Below are 17020 nucleotides of genomic sequence, written 5' to 3'. Positions count from 1 at the left end.
AGTGGTTTATCAAGCGCACAGGAAAATCAATGGACTTTGATAAATGAAGACCAATCACGTCCTCTGTATCAGCTCACGGAAAAGGGTGGGGATGGGCGCGGCTTCCTGGCCCCTCCGTTACTAGGCAACGGGATGCTGCGGCTTGAAGCGGCAGAGCTGAATGCTTGGGGCAAGGCAGTTGATAGAGAGAAGACCTTAAGCAGCAGAAATGAGCCCCGGTAAGAGCGATCCAGGGAGGCTGTCCTCGAGAGGGGAGCTGTGGGAAGTGGAGGATACTGGAGCCACACCCGGGTCCCTTCATCCCCAAGCCGCTGGGGTTTCCCAGGTGGGTCTGGAGCGCGGATCTTTCCGACCTTACATCCTCTGCTCAGACGGTGGAAAAAGCACCCGCCTGCCCCCTGGCTACAGGCTCCAGGCCTACTTGCGGAGTAGGTGTCTCTACCTGACCCCAGCGCGCCCTCCGGTGGCCGCCGAGGGTGTGGGCCACCCGAATCTCCGTGCTTCCTCACCTTCCCAGGCTGCCTTCCAGCTCCTCGCCAAAAGCTGTGCTGGGTTCTGTTCCAGAAAAGCATCTTGAGGAAGAGGATGAAGTTGACTCCATTCTCCTTTCAGCATCCAAGATCCTGAATTCCTCTGAGGGAGTAAAGGAGAGTGGAGTCAGTGAACCAGGTAAAATCTCTGGGTGGAGGGAAAAAAGTTGAGGTTTTGTTGTTTTATTTTAGTTTGGTTTGATTTCAGCTTCGGACAGACATTTAGAAGATTCGTGAGTTTTCTATCAAAATCTAAGAATCCAAATAGCCACAGTTCCCAATAAACCAAGAATTGAATGTGTAGACTAGCCAGAGAAACCTAAGAACAGACGTTGAGATCTTCCTTCAGAGAAGCCCAAGGTGACAACACCCCTCTCACGAAGGGACATCAAGGGAAGGAGCAGGAGTTCATGAGTAAGGTGGATTTTAGGCTAATGGGTAGGACCCCAATTGCAGGCTCCCCATGGGGTAGGACCCCAGTTGCGGGTTCCCCATGGGGTAGGACCTCAGTTGCAGGCTCCCCATGGGGTAGGACCCCAATTGCGGGCTCCCCATGGGGTAGGACCCCAGTTGTGGGTTCCATGTGTGAAGCATATGGTAATGAGGTGAGAGAAATGATGGATCAGAAGCCTGATCAAGGGACAGGGTTTCTTTCTGCACCTTGGTCAATCCAGGACCTTCACAATGCCTGGGCAGGGACCCCGAGAGAAGAAGACAGTGAGGCCATATCTCAAATGATAGAAATCAACTTGATTCAAGATGAGGGACGTGGAGGAGGACAGGATCGGCACCCACTGCATTCCTCTGTCACCAGCCATGAAGATCTATAGACTTCCCTGCCTGAGCAACCAGGAAAGGAATACAGCAAAAGACTGTCACAGGCAGTTTAGACATTAAATTGACCCGGTGTTTAGCTCTGAGGTCACCAAGGGTCAGAAGGGATGGGGAGTTGCCTCAATACGGCAAGGGCATGAGAGGCTGAGGAGATGGTCAAATGAGTGAAGCTCTTATTGAGCAAGCATAAGGAGTGCGTTCAGATCCCCAGAACCCATGTAAAAGCCAGGCTCAGTGGAGACAGGAGAATCCCTGGACGTCCATAGGCCATCCAGCCTCATGAATCCGAGGCTAACTCAAATGCGGTAGATGAGGGCTGACACCTAGTGACCCATGCTACTCAATAGCATGACTTATGCAAATAAGAACAGTTAGTTAGCATAACTAACCTGTGACCCGTCGGGATGGGGATCCGAGGGGTACTTTTGAACTTCAGCCATGACCAGGATGTTGGTTCTGGCACTCGTGTACCGATTCTGAACCTCCATCCATTTGCTCATCTGCCGAGGGTTTTCACGTAGCTGCTGTGCCTACCCCTGTTCTAGGGGTTGCACATCCGTGATTGTCAAGGCTAGTCACCGACTTGACAGACGCTAGAATCATCTGGGAAATGAACCCTTGGGCCTGCCTGTGGGGGACCATATGGATTTCGATGATTGAGGTGGGAAGAGCTGCCCCTTGTGGGTGGCACCATTCCTAGACCGTGTTGTAGACAGCATATATGGAGGAAGGAAGCTGAGCATCCATCCCATGCTCTCTGCTCACTTACTGTGGATGCAACTCAGCTAGCTGTAGCAGGAATCTTAAAAGTTCTTATTAATAAAAACAACCTGGAGCCAGGTATTGGGGTGAATGCTGGAAGATCAGAGAAGCAGAACAAGCCACAGCTTCCCCACCTCACCAATTTCTCAGCTGATCTTGTTTCCTCAGACTGGAAGCCTCTGTGTCCTCATCCCGAATGAATCTCAGCTGAACTGTGCTGCTCCAAAGCCTGAAAGCTTAACCAGCCAAATGCTTCTAGTTTCTGGTCCTCACGCCTTATATATCTTCCTGCTTTCTGCCATCATTCCCTGGGATTAAAGGCTCACTTTCTAGGATTAAAGACGTGAGTCACCATGCCTGGCTGTTTCCAATGTGGCCTTGAACTCACAGAGATCCAGAGGGATTTCTGCCTCTGGAATGCTAGGATTAAAGGCGTGTGCTACCACTGCCTATCCTTTATGTTTAATATTGTTGCTGTTCTCTTCTCTGACCCAGATAAGTTTATTAGCATGCACAATATTTTGGGGAACACAATACCACCACAGCTAGCTGTCCCAAGCTCCTCCCACTGTGACTCCCCCGGAAATAATAGCCTGCACCCTTGAGCCCTTGGCTGAAATAAACCCTTCTCCACCTCAGTTTCTTTTGTCAGAGTATTTTACAGTAGGACAGAAAAGAAACTAAGACAGGACCCCAGACAACATACGCAAGGTCGCTGTCCTCATTCGGCTTATCTGTCAGTGGGAGAGCAGAGAGCAGTCTGTCCTATGGGGGAAGGGAAGGGGGAGGTATCTGCAGTGTCATAGGTGGGTGAAGAGTCTTCTGTTTTAAAAGGAGAAGGTGACAGAAGAGCGCCCCATTCAGCGGGTCCCATCTGAGCAAGGACCAGAGGAGGTAAAGACCAAATCGTGCAAAGTTCTAGAAAAGAACACTCCAGGCATCAAGATTGACAACAGCCAGGAGCCTGTGGGGGAAGCATGGCTGGCATGTCTGAGGAGTACCTGCTGTGGGTAGAGCGGAATGAATGATGGGGAAGGCGGCAGGAAAGGGTGGCAGTGGGATGGAAGAGAAGAAACCTTGTAACTTCAGGCAAGGATTTGGGGTTCTATTCTGAACAAAACGGAAGCGCTGGAAGGTTCTGAGCAGCCTCCCTCCATCCTGACTAGAATTTTTATCATGGATGCATATCCTTGGAGTATTCACTGTATGCCATGCTAAAGGTGCCCCCTACAAATTGGTTACATGCTTAGAGTTATATATCACAATATGTTATAAAGCCAGGATTCAATGTTCAGGAAGCCTGAATTGATAGCTGATACCCTAACTTGCAGGGCAAAATATAGTTAGTTAGTTAGTTTGTTTGTTTGTTTACTCTTTGCTCTTTGGGGGCCCACCACCCAGCTCCCAAATAAACACACAGAGACTTATTCTTACTTATAAATACCCAGCCTTAGCTTGGCTTATTTCTAGTCAGCTTTTCTTAACTTAAATTATTCCATCTATCCTTTGCCTCTGGGCTTTTATCTTTCTCTATTTCTGTATTCCTTTCTTTACTTCTTACTCCTCTGGCTTGCTACGTAGCTAGGTGGCTAGCCTCTGAGGTCTTCTCTCCTCCTTTTCCTACCTCTTCTTCTCTCTTCTCTTCCTATTTATTCTCTCTGCCTGCCAGCCCCACCTACTCCTCTCCCGCCTAGCTATTGGCCATTCAGCTCTTTAATAAACCAATCAGGTGTTTTAGGCAGGTCAAGTAACACAGCTTCACAGAGTTAAACAAATGCAGCATAAAAGAATGCAACACATCTTTGCATCATTAAGCAAACATTCCACAGCATAAACGACTATAAGACATCTTCAACTAACATTCTACAACCGCAGAGTGCACTCTGACTCACATGGCTTCTACAGACCTCACTGGTCCTGTCACAGCAGAGTTAATGTTTGCACCTGAAAACCATTCTATGTAGCACTGTAAAAATCGACTTGTTCTCCTCTGCCTTTAGTCACAGGCATACACTTAACATTTCTTGCAAATATTGAATGTGACATCATTTTCTGCAGGCTTGGAAATAAACTCCCCCTTGTCTTTATTATAAAAGGGTCATCCCATTGATGATTAAGTCATTTTTTTTAAATTTCAACACTGAAATATGAAAAAGAAAATGTAAGCTAGATATAAATAATATTTCTCACATTCTCAACAGAGAATACGCTTCTTCAAGGGTGGGGCCACTGCTCAACTCCCTTTCAGTGCCTCCCAACACCATGCATGTAGCAAAGACTTAGTGAATGCTGAAATGTGGCTCTGGGCTGACTCCTGTGGGTCTCTGATCATTCCCTATCCAACTCAAGAGTCATAAAGTTCCACATGGCTCTTTAAGCATTATTGAATTTTAAAAACCTCTTTTTTTGGAACAACACCCAACAACTCATAAGAAAAACAAAAAGTTCTGTTATTACCCTTAAAAATAGTTGAGTTTAATTTCCTGCCTACTCACTGCCTGCACTGAAACTGAATCAGCAGAACGCTGCTGAAGAAAATACTCTTTTTTTTTTTTTTTTTTTTTTTTTTAGTCAGACCATGAACTAAACCAAGCATCTTAATGCTATTTGGAGCACTTGCTTTATTGCCAAAGTAAATTCTTTTTCAAATGCTCCCTCCCCGAGGCACAATGATAATTATGTCATTTCTCTCCCTACGCCATCTCAACTCACAGCATCATCTCACAGTATATGAAAAGGTGGAAACAACCAGAGCCAAATCCCCTCATCCTTACCCTTCACACATGCTAAGCTCCCTTCTCAATGTCTCAATGGAAGTACTGCTCCTACTCAATCAATGGCCAGTTCATCTAGATCCCACATTCAGAACCCCTCTGCCATTGCCTGCCTCGTTCTCTGGAACCACCCTGTCTTCCTCTTTCTGCAATCCGTTTCCAGCAAACAAGCATGTTAGACTCCCCGACAGCTAGAATGCTGTTAAAAAAATAAATCGTCTTGGGCTAGTGAGATAGCCCGGCAGGCAGTGGGTTCGCAGCCATGTTCAGTCCCTGGGTGGGAGGAGAGGACCAGCTTCCCAGATTTGTTCTCTGACCTTCACATGCACTTTTTGGCTTGAGAGCTTACAACTGGTCCAAGGAAATTATTTTGCCTTCTGTTCATGTGTTAATTACTTCCTGTCTTGGCTCAGGCAGACAGACAGACAGACAGACAGACACACACACACACACACACACACACACGTTATTTTTAAGTAATAAACTGTAGAGGGCGGTGCACACCCATGCCACAGTGCAATTGTGGAGGTCGGAGGACAAGGTCAGTGCTCTCCTTCCATCATTATGTGAGTTCCAGAATCAAACAGACTGTCAGGTTTGAGGAGCAAGCATTTTTACGGCTCACTCATCTCCCTGTGCCCTCAGTGAGAGCTCTCCTTAGGTTCAATGTGTGGCTAAGATAATGTAAGCATCAGACCTTCTCGTCACCTCTCCATCCCACTACCTGGGTTAAGAGAGTGAGTGCTTTCTGTAGCAGCTGCTGCAGAATTAAAGTTTTGGAATGAAATGATGCATGTCCTTTATTTTGCTCCTTAGAATATGGCTGTGTATCAGAACCAGAAAATCAAATCCAACCACAGTCAGCATTGAAAGTGAGTCTGTTTCATTTAATTATGTGAAAACCCTTCCTAAACCAATACTGGGTCTTCCACACTAGTCTCACAGAAACTTCCATGAGCATGCTTAGAGGGACAGCAGCACAGCTAAGGACGAGTTAGCTGATTCATGCAATACTTAGTTGGGTTTTTTTTTTCCAGTCATAGCAATTGAAGGCTGTTCAGCCGCCTGAAAGTGTCTCATCTGACACTTCGTTAAATCTCATTGCAGGTCCTTCAGCACCAGCTGCAGTCATTTCAGGCTCTGCGGATGCAGACTCTGCAGAACGTCAGCATGGTATGGTTGTTGTAGTCCATGTGTAGGAAATCTCCTAGTTTAAGGTACCAGCCCATCTTCTAAACTCACCCATAGCCAGTTGTTAAGTAGATGCTGAGTTTAATGTATCAGAGGTGACGATGTATTTCAGGCTCAAAATTTATTTGGAGTGAGCTACGGTCTCCTATCTTTTTGGATATGAGACCAAAAGAAAAGGCACTTATATTTAAATGCTACCTGGGGCAGATGTAGTTCAGTGGTTGAGTGTTTGCCTAGCAGAGCCTTGGGTTTGATCCTGGCACTGCAAATACATACACACACACACACACACACACACACACACACACACACAGTTTGCAAATAGAGACTCTAAAATTTAAATTAGAACTCAAAGTGGCTCTGGGGGAAAATCTACTCTCTATCACCTCGTGGTGCTGAAGAGTCTAGGAACAGCTCACTTCCGGTGACATGAGTCATATGATCATGATTCTGGTCATCAGGCACAAATCTCAGCCACACCTGGTCTGCTTTCCAGGACAGTGGGCTGTCAGATTCCACAGCTTGGTAAAATGGTTGGAAGGAGCTCCAAATCTTTGTCCTTCTAAACTCAAATCAGGATGGGGGGAGAGGGAGGGGACAATGAAGGGAAAGGGAAGAGAGAGAGAACACTTTGTTCTCACAATAGGTTATACTAAGGTCCTTTGCTCTGATTCTGAGTAGGTTATACTAAGGTCTTTTGCTCTGATTCTGAGTGCCACAGATTGGCTCAGAAGCAATCCAAGATCATCGCTCTCTAGAGAGAGACTCAATGCTGAGTCACAGACCCAGCCTTGCAGCTAAAGGTAGAACTGGTGTCGTCATCAAAGACACAGACTTCACCTGGAGAAATTAGGGTGAGCAGAACAGAGTATGCATGTCAGTGTACCAAACACAACACACACTCACTAAAGTCCTGGCATCAGCTTGGACTCAGTGTCCTTGTTTTGAAAGCAACTGCATGGGAGTAGACAACCAAATTCTGCCACAGGTGAAAGACCGAATTCTGCCTTGATGATGGATGACAGAGATGTCTTCTTTACTCCACAATGTAAAAACTAAAGCCTCTGAAATTATTTAAACATAGTTCATAAAATTTTACTTCTTTCCCAAATGCTTCTAATTTCCACACTCTTTTCTTCAAAGTCTTCTAATGACAGATACTACAATAAATAAGTGTAACTTATTCTCTTAACGGCAAAGAACTTTTTATGGGCGGGAAATGAAAAAGTGTCTGTCAACCATGTGCTTCCATACATACACAAGCTCACAAATCTGAATTCAAATTCTAACATCCTCAATTTCTCTTTCAAAGGTACAGTCTGAAATCAGTGAAATATTGAACAAAAGTATTGTTGGAGTAGAAAACCCACAGTTTAACTCAGAAGAAAATGCAGTATTCAGCATGCACCCTGAAAAGGATTTGGTATGTTTTCTAAAGAAAAGAAAATCATTCCTGTCTCCTGGTGTTTAAAAACTATCCCTACAACTGGTCTGTTCTTACCTTTGCGTTCTCTTTTTCTTCACCAGGAACAATGGCTATTCAGAGATGAAAATAAGAAAATATCTGTCGTGAAACACTTAAAAGAAGTGTGTTTATCTCTCTACTGGAGAATTTGGCTATTTTTTTAGGAGGGTGTGAGAGGAATTTCACTTCATCTAGATGATGAAAATTCCAAAGCAAATTCAAGGCAGTCTGGGTAGCCTACCTGTCCAGAGGAGGCTGAGAAACCAGGGCTGAATTCTGTAGAACAACTCCAAACCAGAGTGGCCAATATTATCTGCGCTAGCTAGAAAATGATATTTCCCAGACACCTGTGGTCCTAAAATTACCCTTTCAAACCCATGAATGAAAACAGAAGCAAACAAACAGTAGCAGACGCACTTGTTTTTCCTTGAGTTCCCATGTGGCCTGTCTACCTAGGATAATACATTGAAGCATAATACATTCACTACATTTCTACATCTGAAATTAAGAGGTTGGCCACATGTCTCACCTCTATGGGAGGAAGGGAAAGTCTACAGCACTCTGTGAAGGCCAGAGTTGCAGATCTCAAGATAGCTAGCGCTGTTTTGTTCATGTCCAGCTAAAAAGATGGGGACACACACACTGGCTTCTTTAATTAGTAGATAAAATACTCGATATGGTTGTACACATAAATCTTCCCCAAACTTTATCTTAGTTTCTTAGTCACATGGCAAATGACAAAATATTTATAGTATACTTTCTATTGCTGCTAGCCTAATGAGAAGCAAGAAGAAACACTTTCTATCAAGAAAAGTAGTCCTTTTGAGAACTCTACGACTCTTCATTCAATGGAAGAAAACCTTAGTAGTAATAATGGTGACTATCTCTCTCAAAGTATAAATATTCCACCCCAGATACAGGTGGAGGACATGTTAGCTCTGGCGAGCCTGAGAACTACAGCAGATAACTCACCTCCCAACGAAGCCACGGGCGCTTTGGGCCAGCCTAACGCCATGCAGAGTCTCAGTCTTCATCGGTTTCTACCTCCTGCTCCTCCGCCTAGGACACCTCAAACTGCTCCGGTGAGTCTGGGTAAATCCACAATCACCGTGCCTTTTCCGAAGCATGAATTCTGTGAGAACTTAGATGACATCTGCCACTCGATTAAACACATGAGAGAAGAGCTTCAGAAGTCGAACGACAGGGAACTGGCGCTCGCAAACGAACTCCACACTTTCCAGGCTGATACAAATATGCAAAGCCACGGTAAATACGAGCTCTTTCCCATTCATAGCGCAAAGCTGAACTTTATTCAGGAAGAGAACGTGGAAGGTACCTTAAGTGAAGATATCAAATCAAAGAGGATTTCCGAATTGGAGGCCTTAGTAAGCAAACTACTCCCCCTCAGGCAAACAGTGTCAAAACTCCATGTAAATTTTTGTAGGAAATGTAGAAAGTTATCTAAGAGTGAAGTATGCCGGGGTAAAAAGAATGAGAAAAATAAAGACATCCCTCTCACCAGCAAGAGTACTACAGACTTAAAATTCCACTCCCGAGCTCCAAGGCACACACTGTCGCTCCTTGACCCAGCAAAACACGAAACCAAAGACGAAGAAGAGCAACCATTTATAGTCAACCAAGGATCCCTGGCGTCTGAAAACGAGAAGACACCCAAAGCCAACTGTGTCACTGAGCAGTGCGTTGCCAAAATTCATTACCTCCAGACTTACCTAAAAGAGTCCATGCAGAACCAGAAAAAAGTGACGGAACTGGAGAATGAAAACCTGGCCCTTCGGACCAAAATGAAGCCCCTCATCTTCACCACGCAATCCCTGATACAGAAGATTGAAACCTGCGAAAAGCAACTCAAGGCTCTGGGGGAAGAAAAGAGCGCTCTGCAGTCCAAGCTAGTGCAAGCGGAAAAAGAAAACAGTGAGTGTCTCAGGGAACTGAAGAAGATCGTCAGCACCTACAACGTCCTCCAAGACCAACATAAAACGCTAGAGGAAAAAAACAGTCAGCTTTCTTTGGAAAAGCAACAGATGATAAACACCGTAGATCACCTAAAAGGTAAGGACCACAAGTCCCAAAGTGACATGGCCGTTCTCAAAAATGAAAACAGCAGAATGAACATACAGATAGACGCAATGAACACAAACATGCTGTTGCTGCAGGACGAAAGAGAAACGCTCGAGAAAAACATGTACCAACTCCTGACGGACAAAGGCTCCCTCGAGAGCGGCCTGAAGGAGAGCCAGCTGGAGGTGCTTCAGCTGAAGGAGAAAGAGAGGCTGGCCGAAGCCGAACACGAGTCGCTTCTGCACCTACTCGAAGCCGCTAAAACCGAGAAACTCAACCTCGAGGCGGCATTGCAAGAATCGGCTTCGGCCAGGCAGACGCTGGCCAGGGAGCTGGAGGCCATCCAAACCTACCAGTCCGCGGCGGAGGAGAATTTCCGCAAAGAGATCATAAGCGCAAAATCAGAGACGAACGTTTATAAAAACAACTTGGCGGAGATCAGCCAGGAATGTGAGATGCTCTCCAAAATGGTCCTGGAGATCAAGGCGGATAACCAGATCCTGAAAGAAGAGCTCAAGAAACACAGCCAGGAAAACGCCAAGTTTGAGAGCAGCATCAGTCGGCTCACGGAAGACAAGGTGCTTCTGGAAAACTACGCGCGGAGCATAGAAAACGAGAGGGACACCTTGGAATTTGAGATGCGGAATCTTCAGCGGGAGTATCTGAGCTTAAGTGACAAGGTCTCCGGTCACAACAACACTCCGTCGAAGTCGCCTTACATTTCAAGAAGAGAGAAATTCTACTTCGACAACTACGACGCCTATGAAGACGCTTCCAGTCCCAGTCAGAGGAGCAGGCATTTGGCTCCTGATTTGAAAGGTGTGTATGTTCTGACAGATCAGCAGAGGCACCCTTAGGGCTCTTTTAAGCTTCATGGCACTAACCAAGTAGAGAAATAAGAATTGAGGCCTAGAGAGGTGCCTCAGAGGTTAAGAATGGGCACTGCTCTTGCGGAGGACCCAAGTTTGGTTCCCAGCACCCAGCCTCCTCTAAGTTCAGCTCCAGGGGATCCAACACCCTCTTCCAGAGACACCTGCATTCACAAGTGCAAACCCGCACACAGCAGCACATACATACACATAATAAAAATAAAATAAATCTCCTTTAAAGGAAATAAGAGAACATGAAGATGAATACAATTTAGTTTTATAAGATTTTTTTATCTGATTTGTTATAAAATGGAATCATTTAGGAATTTTGTTCTGTAGATACAATCCACACTCTACTTATATTACTTATATACACTGAGTCTGTACACAGTATCTTTGGCAGAGAGAAGTGTTCTTAAATCCTTATTAGAAATATACTTAGCATTTACCACCTTAAGACATTTCCTTTTCTTTTCCAGGAATTCCACATAAACTGTATCAACGGCTTCCATCCAAGATATGTAAATAAATTTCAAAAGAAATCAGTGTTTTAAAAAATTTTTTCCAAGTAATTTCCCCCCCAAAAAAATAATACTGAAGTAACTTTTACCAGTGATTCTAAGGACTTGATACCTGACTCAACTAGTTTTAAAACAGACATTAGAATTAGCTCAGACTGCCAAGAACTGTGAAAATTCTGGCATCAGACTCTAACCACTCTCCCATGGTTTCACGGAAGCTGGTGGGAGAATGAAGCTCTGGGTCAGAGAGCCAGGAGAGCTTGCTACTCACGGCAATGGCCGGAGCATCCCCATGCATTGGTCCTCCAAACACATTCCCACAGACAGCTTAGACAGCCACACAGCAGGTTACGTTGCAGGGAAGAAACCTGCCTGCCTCAAAGGAGACCCAGTCTTTCACAAGCATGGTTTGCCTTTGCTGTACAGGACCATACTATCCCATCTATCTTGGCTTTGCAATTCCCTGTTGAATTTTATCAAATGCCTTTTATGCATTTATTGAAACAATATTTTTCCTCCTTAATCTGCTGTTATATTAATTTTGAAACACCTCCCATTCCTGGAATAAACCCTACTAGGCTGTATTATTATTCTTCTAATATATACTACTGGGCTCAACTTTATATCAATCATTAAGGATTTCTTCTACAGTTGGACGTTGGTTTGTGTATTTTCTTGCAATGGCTTCGTCTGGTTTTAGTATTAGGAAAATCTTGGCCTCTGAAACGCCAGGCACATCTATCCACGTTTACTGCTGTGCCTCAGTGCCACAGCTGTGCCTGGATGCAGTAAATGAATGGTGAACAAATAAACTGCCCTTATACAGGACAGTCTCATGCTGGACACTCCCTTGGTAAGACAGAGACACAGAACTTTGAACATCAAAAACTTGAGACAATAGGGAATTAATGTCTCCCCCTAAAGAGCGATTGCAAATTTCCTGTGAAGATTTTTAAATGAAGTAATTGTTTTCTACCCATCTCCCAAAGGTTTCTAATCAATGTCCTTGAAAAGAAATTACACAAGGAAAACTGGAAGCAGGTCTTCCTAGTGTGTGTGTGTGTGTGTGTGTGTGTGTGTGTGTGTGTGTGTGTGTGTGCTTGTGTGTGTATGTGTGTGTGTTGTCACTAGTTAACACCCTATATTTGATTGTCTACAATGAAATAAATTGTACTACCCTGATCTCTAATTTTGATATGGGCTGTACAGGGGATACTGTACCTCGAAAACATTTAGTAATCCTCTAATTGTGGAACACTGAAGAATTTGCCTGGGAATACAATATATTGATAAACTGATAGCTCTAAGCAGACCAGATGCCTGGCTCCCCACTGCCGGTTGTCTGACCTTGAACATGAGATTTCTTGCCTCCATTTCCTCATTCGTTACATGAACAACAAATAATTAACAGCCACAAACATATTTAAATAGAACGGTACATGGAATGGCTTCCAACACATAGTAAGCATTATATCAGCATTAACTATGACTCCATTTTTTACATTAAAAAAAACATAATTGAGTGTTACAGCTCTTTTTGAATTTGTCTAGCAGGTTTTCTGACTTCCGTCGGAAAACCCAAAGAAGAAAAATAAAAAAAAAAACATAATTGAAAAATGTGTGACAAATAATAAAATTCAGATTAATAAATTAACTTAAAACAAATTATTTGATGTATAATAATGATATAGGCTATTAAAGCATACATATAGCTTGGAAAATGCTTTTAATTCAGTCTTCGTGATAATTCTTTCTGGTAAATAGTGCAGACAAAGAGTCTCAAAAGGTTAACTTGTTCCAATATACATGGCTAGCACAAGCCACTTAGACACACACATACATATGTAGCTGGTATGAGCTATAACATTTACACAGCAATCTTGGTAATATTTCCAAAAAAATATACTATTCTACAGCTAAACTTTCCACCAGTTTTTAGAATGTCTTGTACCTCACACTTCTCTTTTTTAAAATTTATTCTTATTCATATTCTTTCCCGTACCCCAAGTCCTCCCAGACCCCTTCCCTACCCACCTAATTTCGTGTTCTCTCTCTTAAAATAAAATGAAATGAAAACACAAAAGAAAAAGCCACTGAAAACAGAGTCCAATTTGTTAGCCAACTGCCCCTGAACACGAGGCCTTCCCAGGAATGTGGCTGGTATAGCCAGTGTCATACCTTTGAAGAAAACTGACTGCCGCTCTCCAGCAGCTATTACAGGAAAATGGTTTCTTGGCGAGGGTGAGAGTGTGCTGGGATTTTGAGTGGCTTGAGCTTGTACAGGTCTTGTGAGTTCCTGTGTGCACCTGCCCTGTTGTGTCTGGGAAAACTGGGAGCAGGCCTTCCGTGTGTGTGTGTGTGTGTGTGTGTGTGTGTGTGTGTGTGTGTGTGTGTACATGTGTGTTTGTGTGTATATGTGTGTGTCATCCACCACCTCCAGATCTTACAGTCTTTCTGCTTCCTCTTCTGCATTGATCCCTGAACCCGTAGGAGAGGGATGTGGTAGAGACATCTCATTCAGGGCTGAGCACGCCCAGGTCTCTAGTCTCTGCACATTGTCCAGTGGAAGGTCTCTGTTAATTACTACCTACTGTACAAAGAAGCTTCTCTAATGACGGTTAGGAGGTGCACTGTCCTCAGCCAGATGTTTAATTAGTACAGATGTTTCTCTTCTCAGTCTTCTTCCTGCCTTCCTGTAGTGGATTTTGTCTCAGAGACCTGTGGATTTGCCCTGCTGGAAGCAAAATGACTTCAGAAAATACCAGGAATGGGCATCCTTCCCCCAAATTCCAAGCTACAGTTGTTATGCCAGATGGTTGATTCAAAGATAAGAGACTATAATACAAAAAAAAAATATGTGATTTCTTCTTTTACCCTCTGGACTTTTGTGTGCCTCGTGGAGATCATTGCTTTCAGGGACAGGGTAGGTTAATTTAAGAAACACACCACCAAGTGATTTGTGCTTCTGTGGCTCCTCACTTCTGTCATCTGGCATGGATCAATGTACCCACAAAAGAAGCAAATGAGGGATTGGGACCTGTAGCCGGAAGGTTTCTCTGGTCCCACCCAATCTCGCAGTCGCCAGGACCCAAGTAAACACACAGAGGCTTATATTATTTGCAAACTGTATGACCATGGCAGGCCTCTTGCTAGCTAGCTCTTATATCTTAAATTAACTAATTTCTACTCATCTATGTGTTGCCACATGTTCTGTGGCTTTACCTGCATCCCATTACATGTTGCTCCTCAGGCAGCTGGCTCGTGTCTCTCCAGACTCTACCTTTCTCTTTCCTGTCTCTCTCTTTGAATTTCCCACCTGCCTCTAAGCTGCCTTGCCATAGGCCAAAGCAGCTTATTTATTAACCAATGGGAACAACATATATTCACAGTGTACAGAAAGACATCCCCCAGCAGGGACCCATGGACATTCCCTTGGCGTTATTCCCAAGCACATCATTGCTCAGTTTTATGAATCTTAAAAAACTAATGAAAGTGTCTCCTTCAGGGGCCTCTTTATCATTCATAATAAAGGTGTCCTTTGCCAGATAACTTCAAATGATCCTTCTCTTGGCTGCTCTGTGCATGAGATTCTGAGACTAGTTCAGGCCTTCTAGTTCACTGACAAAAGGTGACAGAGGGTGTCCAGATGGCTGGGAACACCTGGCAGTGATACCATCAAGCCTGATGTCCAAAGGAGCAAAGACTGTTTCTCCAAGCAGAAGTTGAACTCTGAGCTGTTTTAATGCCAGGCAGGAAAAGTATCCAGGAAAAGAAAATCTCTTTGGTACTTTATTCTTGCTTAAGCACAAAATGTGGTGTGATTCAAGACATGCTTTCCGACAAAGGCTGGGGCAGGTCAGTCTTTCTTCCACTGGTGGGAATGGCCTGAGCTATGTTGTGGGCGACCATTTGATGGACCAGTAGCAGGCATCAGTCCATTGTCCTTTTGCAATGTTTTCTAAACCTGAACTGAGGGAAACAAAGTGGTCTTTTTGTTCAGATGATGATGTCCTTTGCTGTATAGAAGTTTTTCTTTCATAAGGGTCCATTACACATTCTTGATCTTAATGCCTGCATTTTCAGGGTCCTGTTCAGAAAGTCCTTTCCTGTGTCAGTGAGTTCAAGCCTATTCCCAACCCCCTTTTTTTCTGTCAGGTTAGTTAATTCTAGATTAGTCTGGTTAACATCCACAAACCTTGTTTCAAGTATTGAACGACATTGTTAAATGCTTTGTAGCTGAGCTCAATGGCTGGCTGAAAAGTTTATCTCATTCCTTATTCACTGATGATGGGTAAGAAAACTACCCAAGTCATACCTACATCATAACGGAAAAGAAGATAGTATGAAGTTGTCCAGAAATAGGACATCAGTTATTAGTTCTAATTGCCTCTAACTTCATCATAGCTGAGTGATTTGCATCCAAAAATGAACAACAAAGCTGTTTTGCAGGAAACTACACAATGCTATATATTTGCATTTTCAAAACAAAAATGAGACAGAAGCATTATAAGAAAACAATGCACCCCTCAAAATGAATGTGGGTTCTACCCCAAAACTGAAAATCTGAATTTCTTTATATTCTTCAATATGCCTGTCACTGGCTTTGGCACTTGCTTTACTATAAGTTGATAAAATAATACAAATTCTAGACAAAAATCTGTCAGTTGTCATATTACTTCTTAAACCTTTCAGCACCCTAGCTCTGCTCTACCCTTGAGTTCTGAGATTATAGCATCTCTTTCATGCTCCTCATCTCTTTAAAGTGCTAGAGCTTAAACATATTCCCATAACTCACAGTAAGGTCTCACAGCAATGGCCTTTGTTCAACATGGGTTACAGTTGATATTTGCATTTGGAAAGGGAAATTTTAAATATTAAAACATTGGGGGAAGTTCTTTCCCAGCAAAGGTGATTTCTGAGTACTGGTCCATCTGCCTGTCTAACCTGTCTGTGAGCTGGAAATCACCCCACACAGATGTATCAGGACTCTGCTTTGGGGGCTGTATTTCTCAGTGGGGAAGCTACATTAAGCCAGATATGTACCTGGCTTTCATGGGGTGAGGATAATAGCAAAACATTTTAATCATTGCTAAATTTGTTTTTAAATAGTTCATGATGCGTTGTGGAACATTTATTTTAAGATGTGTTACATTTGTTTATGCTGTGGAACATTTGCTTTAATGATGCAAAGATATGTTGCATTCTTTTATGTTGCATTTGTTTAACTCTGAAGCTGTGTTACTATGCCTGCCTAAAACATCTGATGGTTCAATAAAGAGCTAAACAGCCAATAGCAAGGCAGGAGAAAGGATAGGTGGGGCTGGAAGGCAGAGAGAATAAATAGGAGGGGAAATCTGGGAGGAAAGGAGAAGCCAGAGAACAAGGACACTAGGGGACAGCCACAGAGTAAGAGTGAAAATTAAGATATACAGAAGTTAAGAAAAGGGCTGGGCTGCAGTGGTGCATGCCTTTAATCCCAGCACTCGGGAGGCAGAGCCAGGCGGATCTCTGTGAGTTCGAGGCCAGCCTGGACTACCAAGTGAGACCCAGGAAAGGCGCCAAGCTACACAGAGAAACCCTGTCTCAAAAAATGAAAAAAAGAAAGAAAGAAAGAAAGAAAGAAAGAAAGAAAGAAAGAAAGAAAGAAAGAAAGAAAGAAAGAAAGAAAGAAAGAAAGAAAAGAAAAGAAAAGCTGGCAAGAATCAAGCCAAGCTAAGGCCGGGCATTTCTAATTAAGAACAAGCATCTGTGTGTGATTTATTTGGGAGCTGGGTGGCAGGGGCCCCCAAAGGAGTAAAGAAAACCAACAACAATGATGGATGTCTTAAAGACATCCCTATGCATGTAATGTAATGTGGTTCATTGGTGGCACTGGTCTTCAAAACAGGAATGGGATCACTAGTTCCATACAGCCAACTGCATGAAACAAATTATAGTTGCATATTAATAGACAATACCAAAGAGGCCCTACACAGATATGCATTCTTTTGATAGA

At 43.6% G+C, this 17020-nt stretch overlaps 1 protein-coding gene, 1 non-coding gene and 1 pseudogene across 13 annotated transcripts; all 3 read left to right on the top strand.

The window, feature by feature from the left end:
- Ccdc110 (coiled-coil domain containing 110) lies at positions 1-11046 on the top strand. 12 transcript variants are annotated; one of them, XM_076553372.1, is made up of 8 exons: positions 17-218; positions 565-669; positions 5717-5772; positions 6008-6073; positions 7404-7514; positions 7619-7678; positions 8330-10454; positions 10984-11046. In XM_076553372.1, the coding sequence occupies exons 1-8, from the start codon at positions 209-211 to the stop codon at positions 11031-11033; spliced, it is 2583 nt and encodes an 860-aa protein (XP_076409487.1). In that variant the 5' UTR covers positions 17-208; the 3' UTR covers positions 11034-11046. The 12 variants fall into 12 exon arrangements, with proteins under 12 accessions (XP_042118717.2, XP_076409487.1, XP_076409486.1 ...); XM_076553371.1 differs by having other exon boundaries at positions 37-218; positions 518-669; XM_076553373.1 differs by having other exon boundaries at positions 120-218; positions 613-669.
- Positions 11047-12154: 1108 nt separating this feature from the next.
- Positions 12155-14946, top strand: LOC102905416 (peroxiredoxin-1 pseudogene; annotated as a pseudogene).
- Positions 12546-12607, top strand: LOC121823616 (U7 small nuclear RNA). Its single transcript, XR_006065127.2, has one exon. It is a non-coding gene; the product is annotated as a U7 small nuclear RNA (small nuclear RNA).
- Positions 14947-17020: the final 2074 nt, after the last annotated feature.

This window comes from Peromyscus maniculatus, chromosome 17, assembly GCF_049852395.1.
Source record: "Peromyscus maniculatus bairdii isolate BWxNUB_F1_BW_parent chromosome 17, HU_Pman_BW_mat_3.1, whole genome shotgun sequence".
NCBI classification, from domain to species: domain Eukaryota; kingdom Metazoa; phylum Chordata; class Mammalia; order Rodentia; family Cricetidae; genus Peromyscus; species Peromyscus maniculatus.
The sequence above is the reverse complement of the archived record's forward strand: the minus strand, read 5'-3'. Positions and strand labels throughout refer to the sequence as shown.

Bases quoted from the DNA above. Each gene is read 5' to 3' on its own strand.
- Ccdc110 (XM_076553371.1), top strand. From the start codon at position 133: ATGCTGCGGCTTGAAGCGGCAGAGCTGAATGCTTGGGGCAAGGCAGTT. The intron at 219-517 runs GTAAGAGCGATC...TCACCTTCCCAG, and splicing joins AGCAGCAGAAATGAGCCCCG to GCTGCCTTCCAGCTCCTCGC. The intron at 670-5,716 runs GTAAAATCTCTG...TTTGCTCCTTAG, and splicing joins GAGTGGAGTCAGTGAACCAG to AATATGGCTGTGTATCAGAA.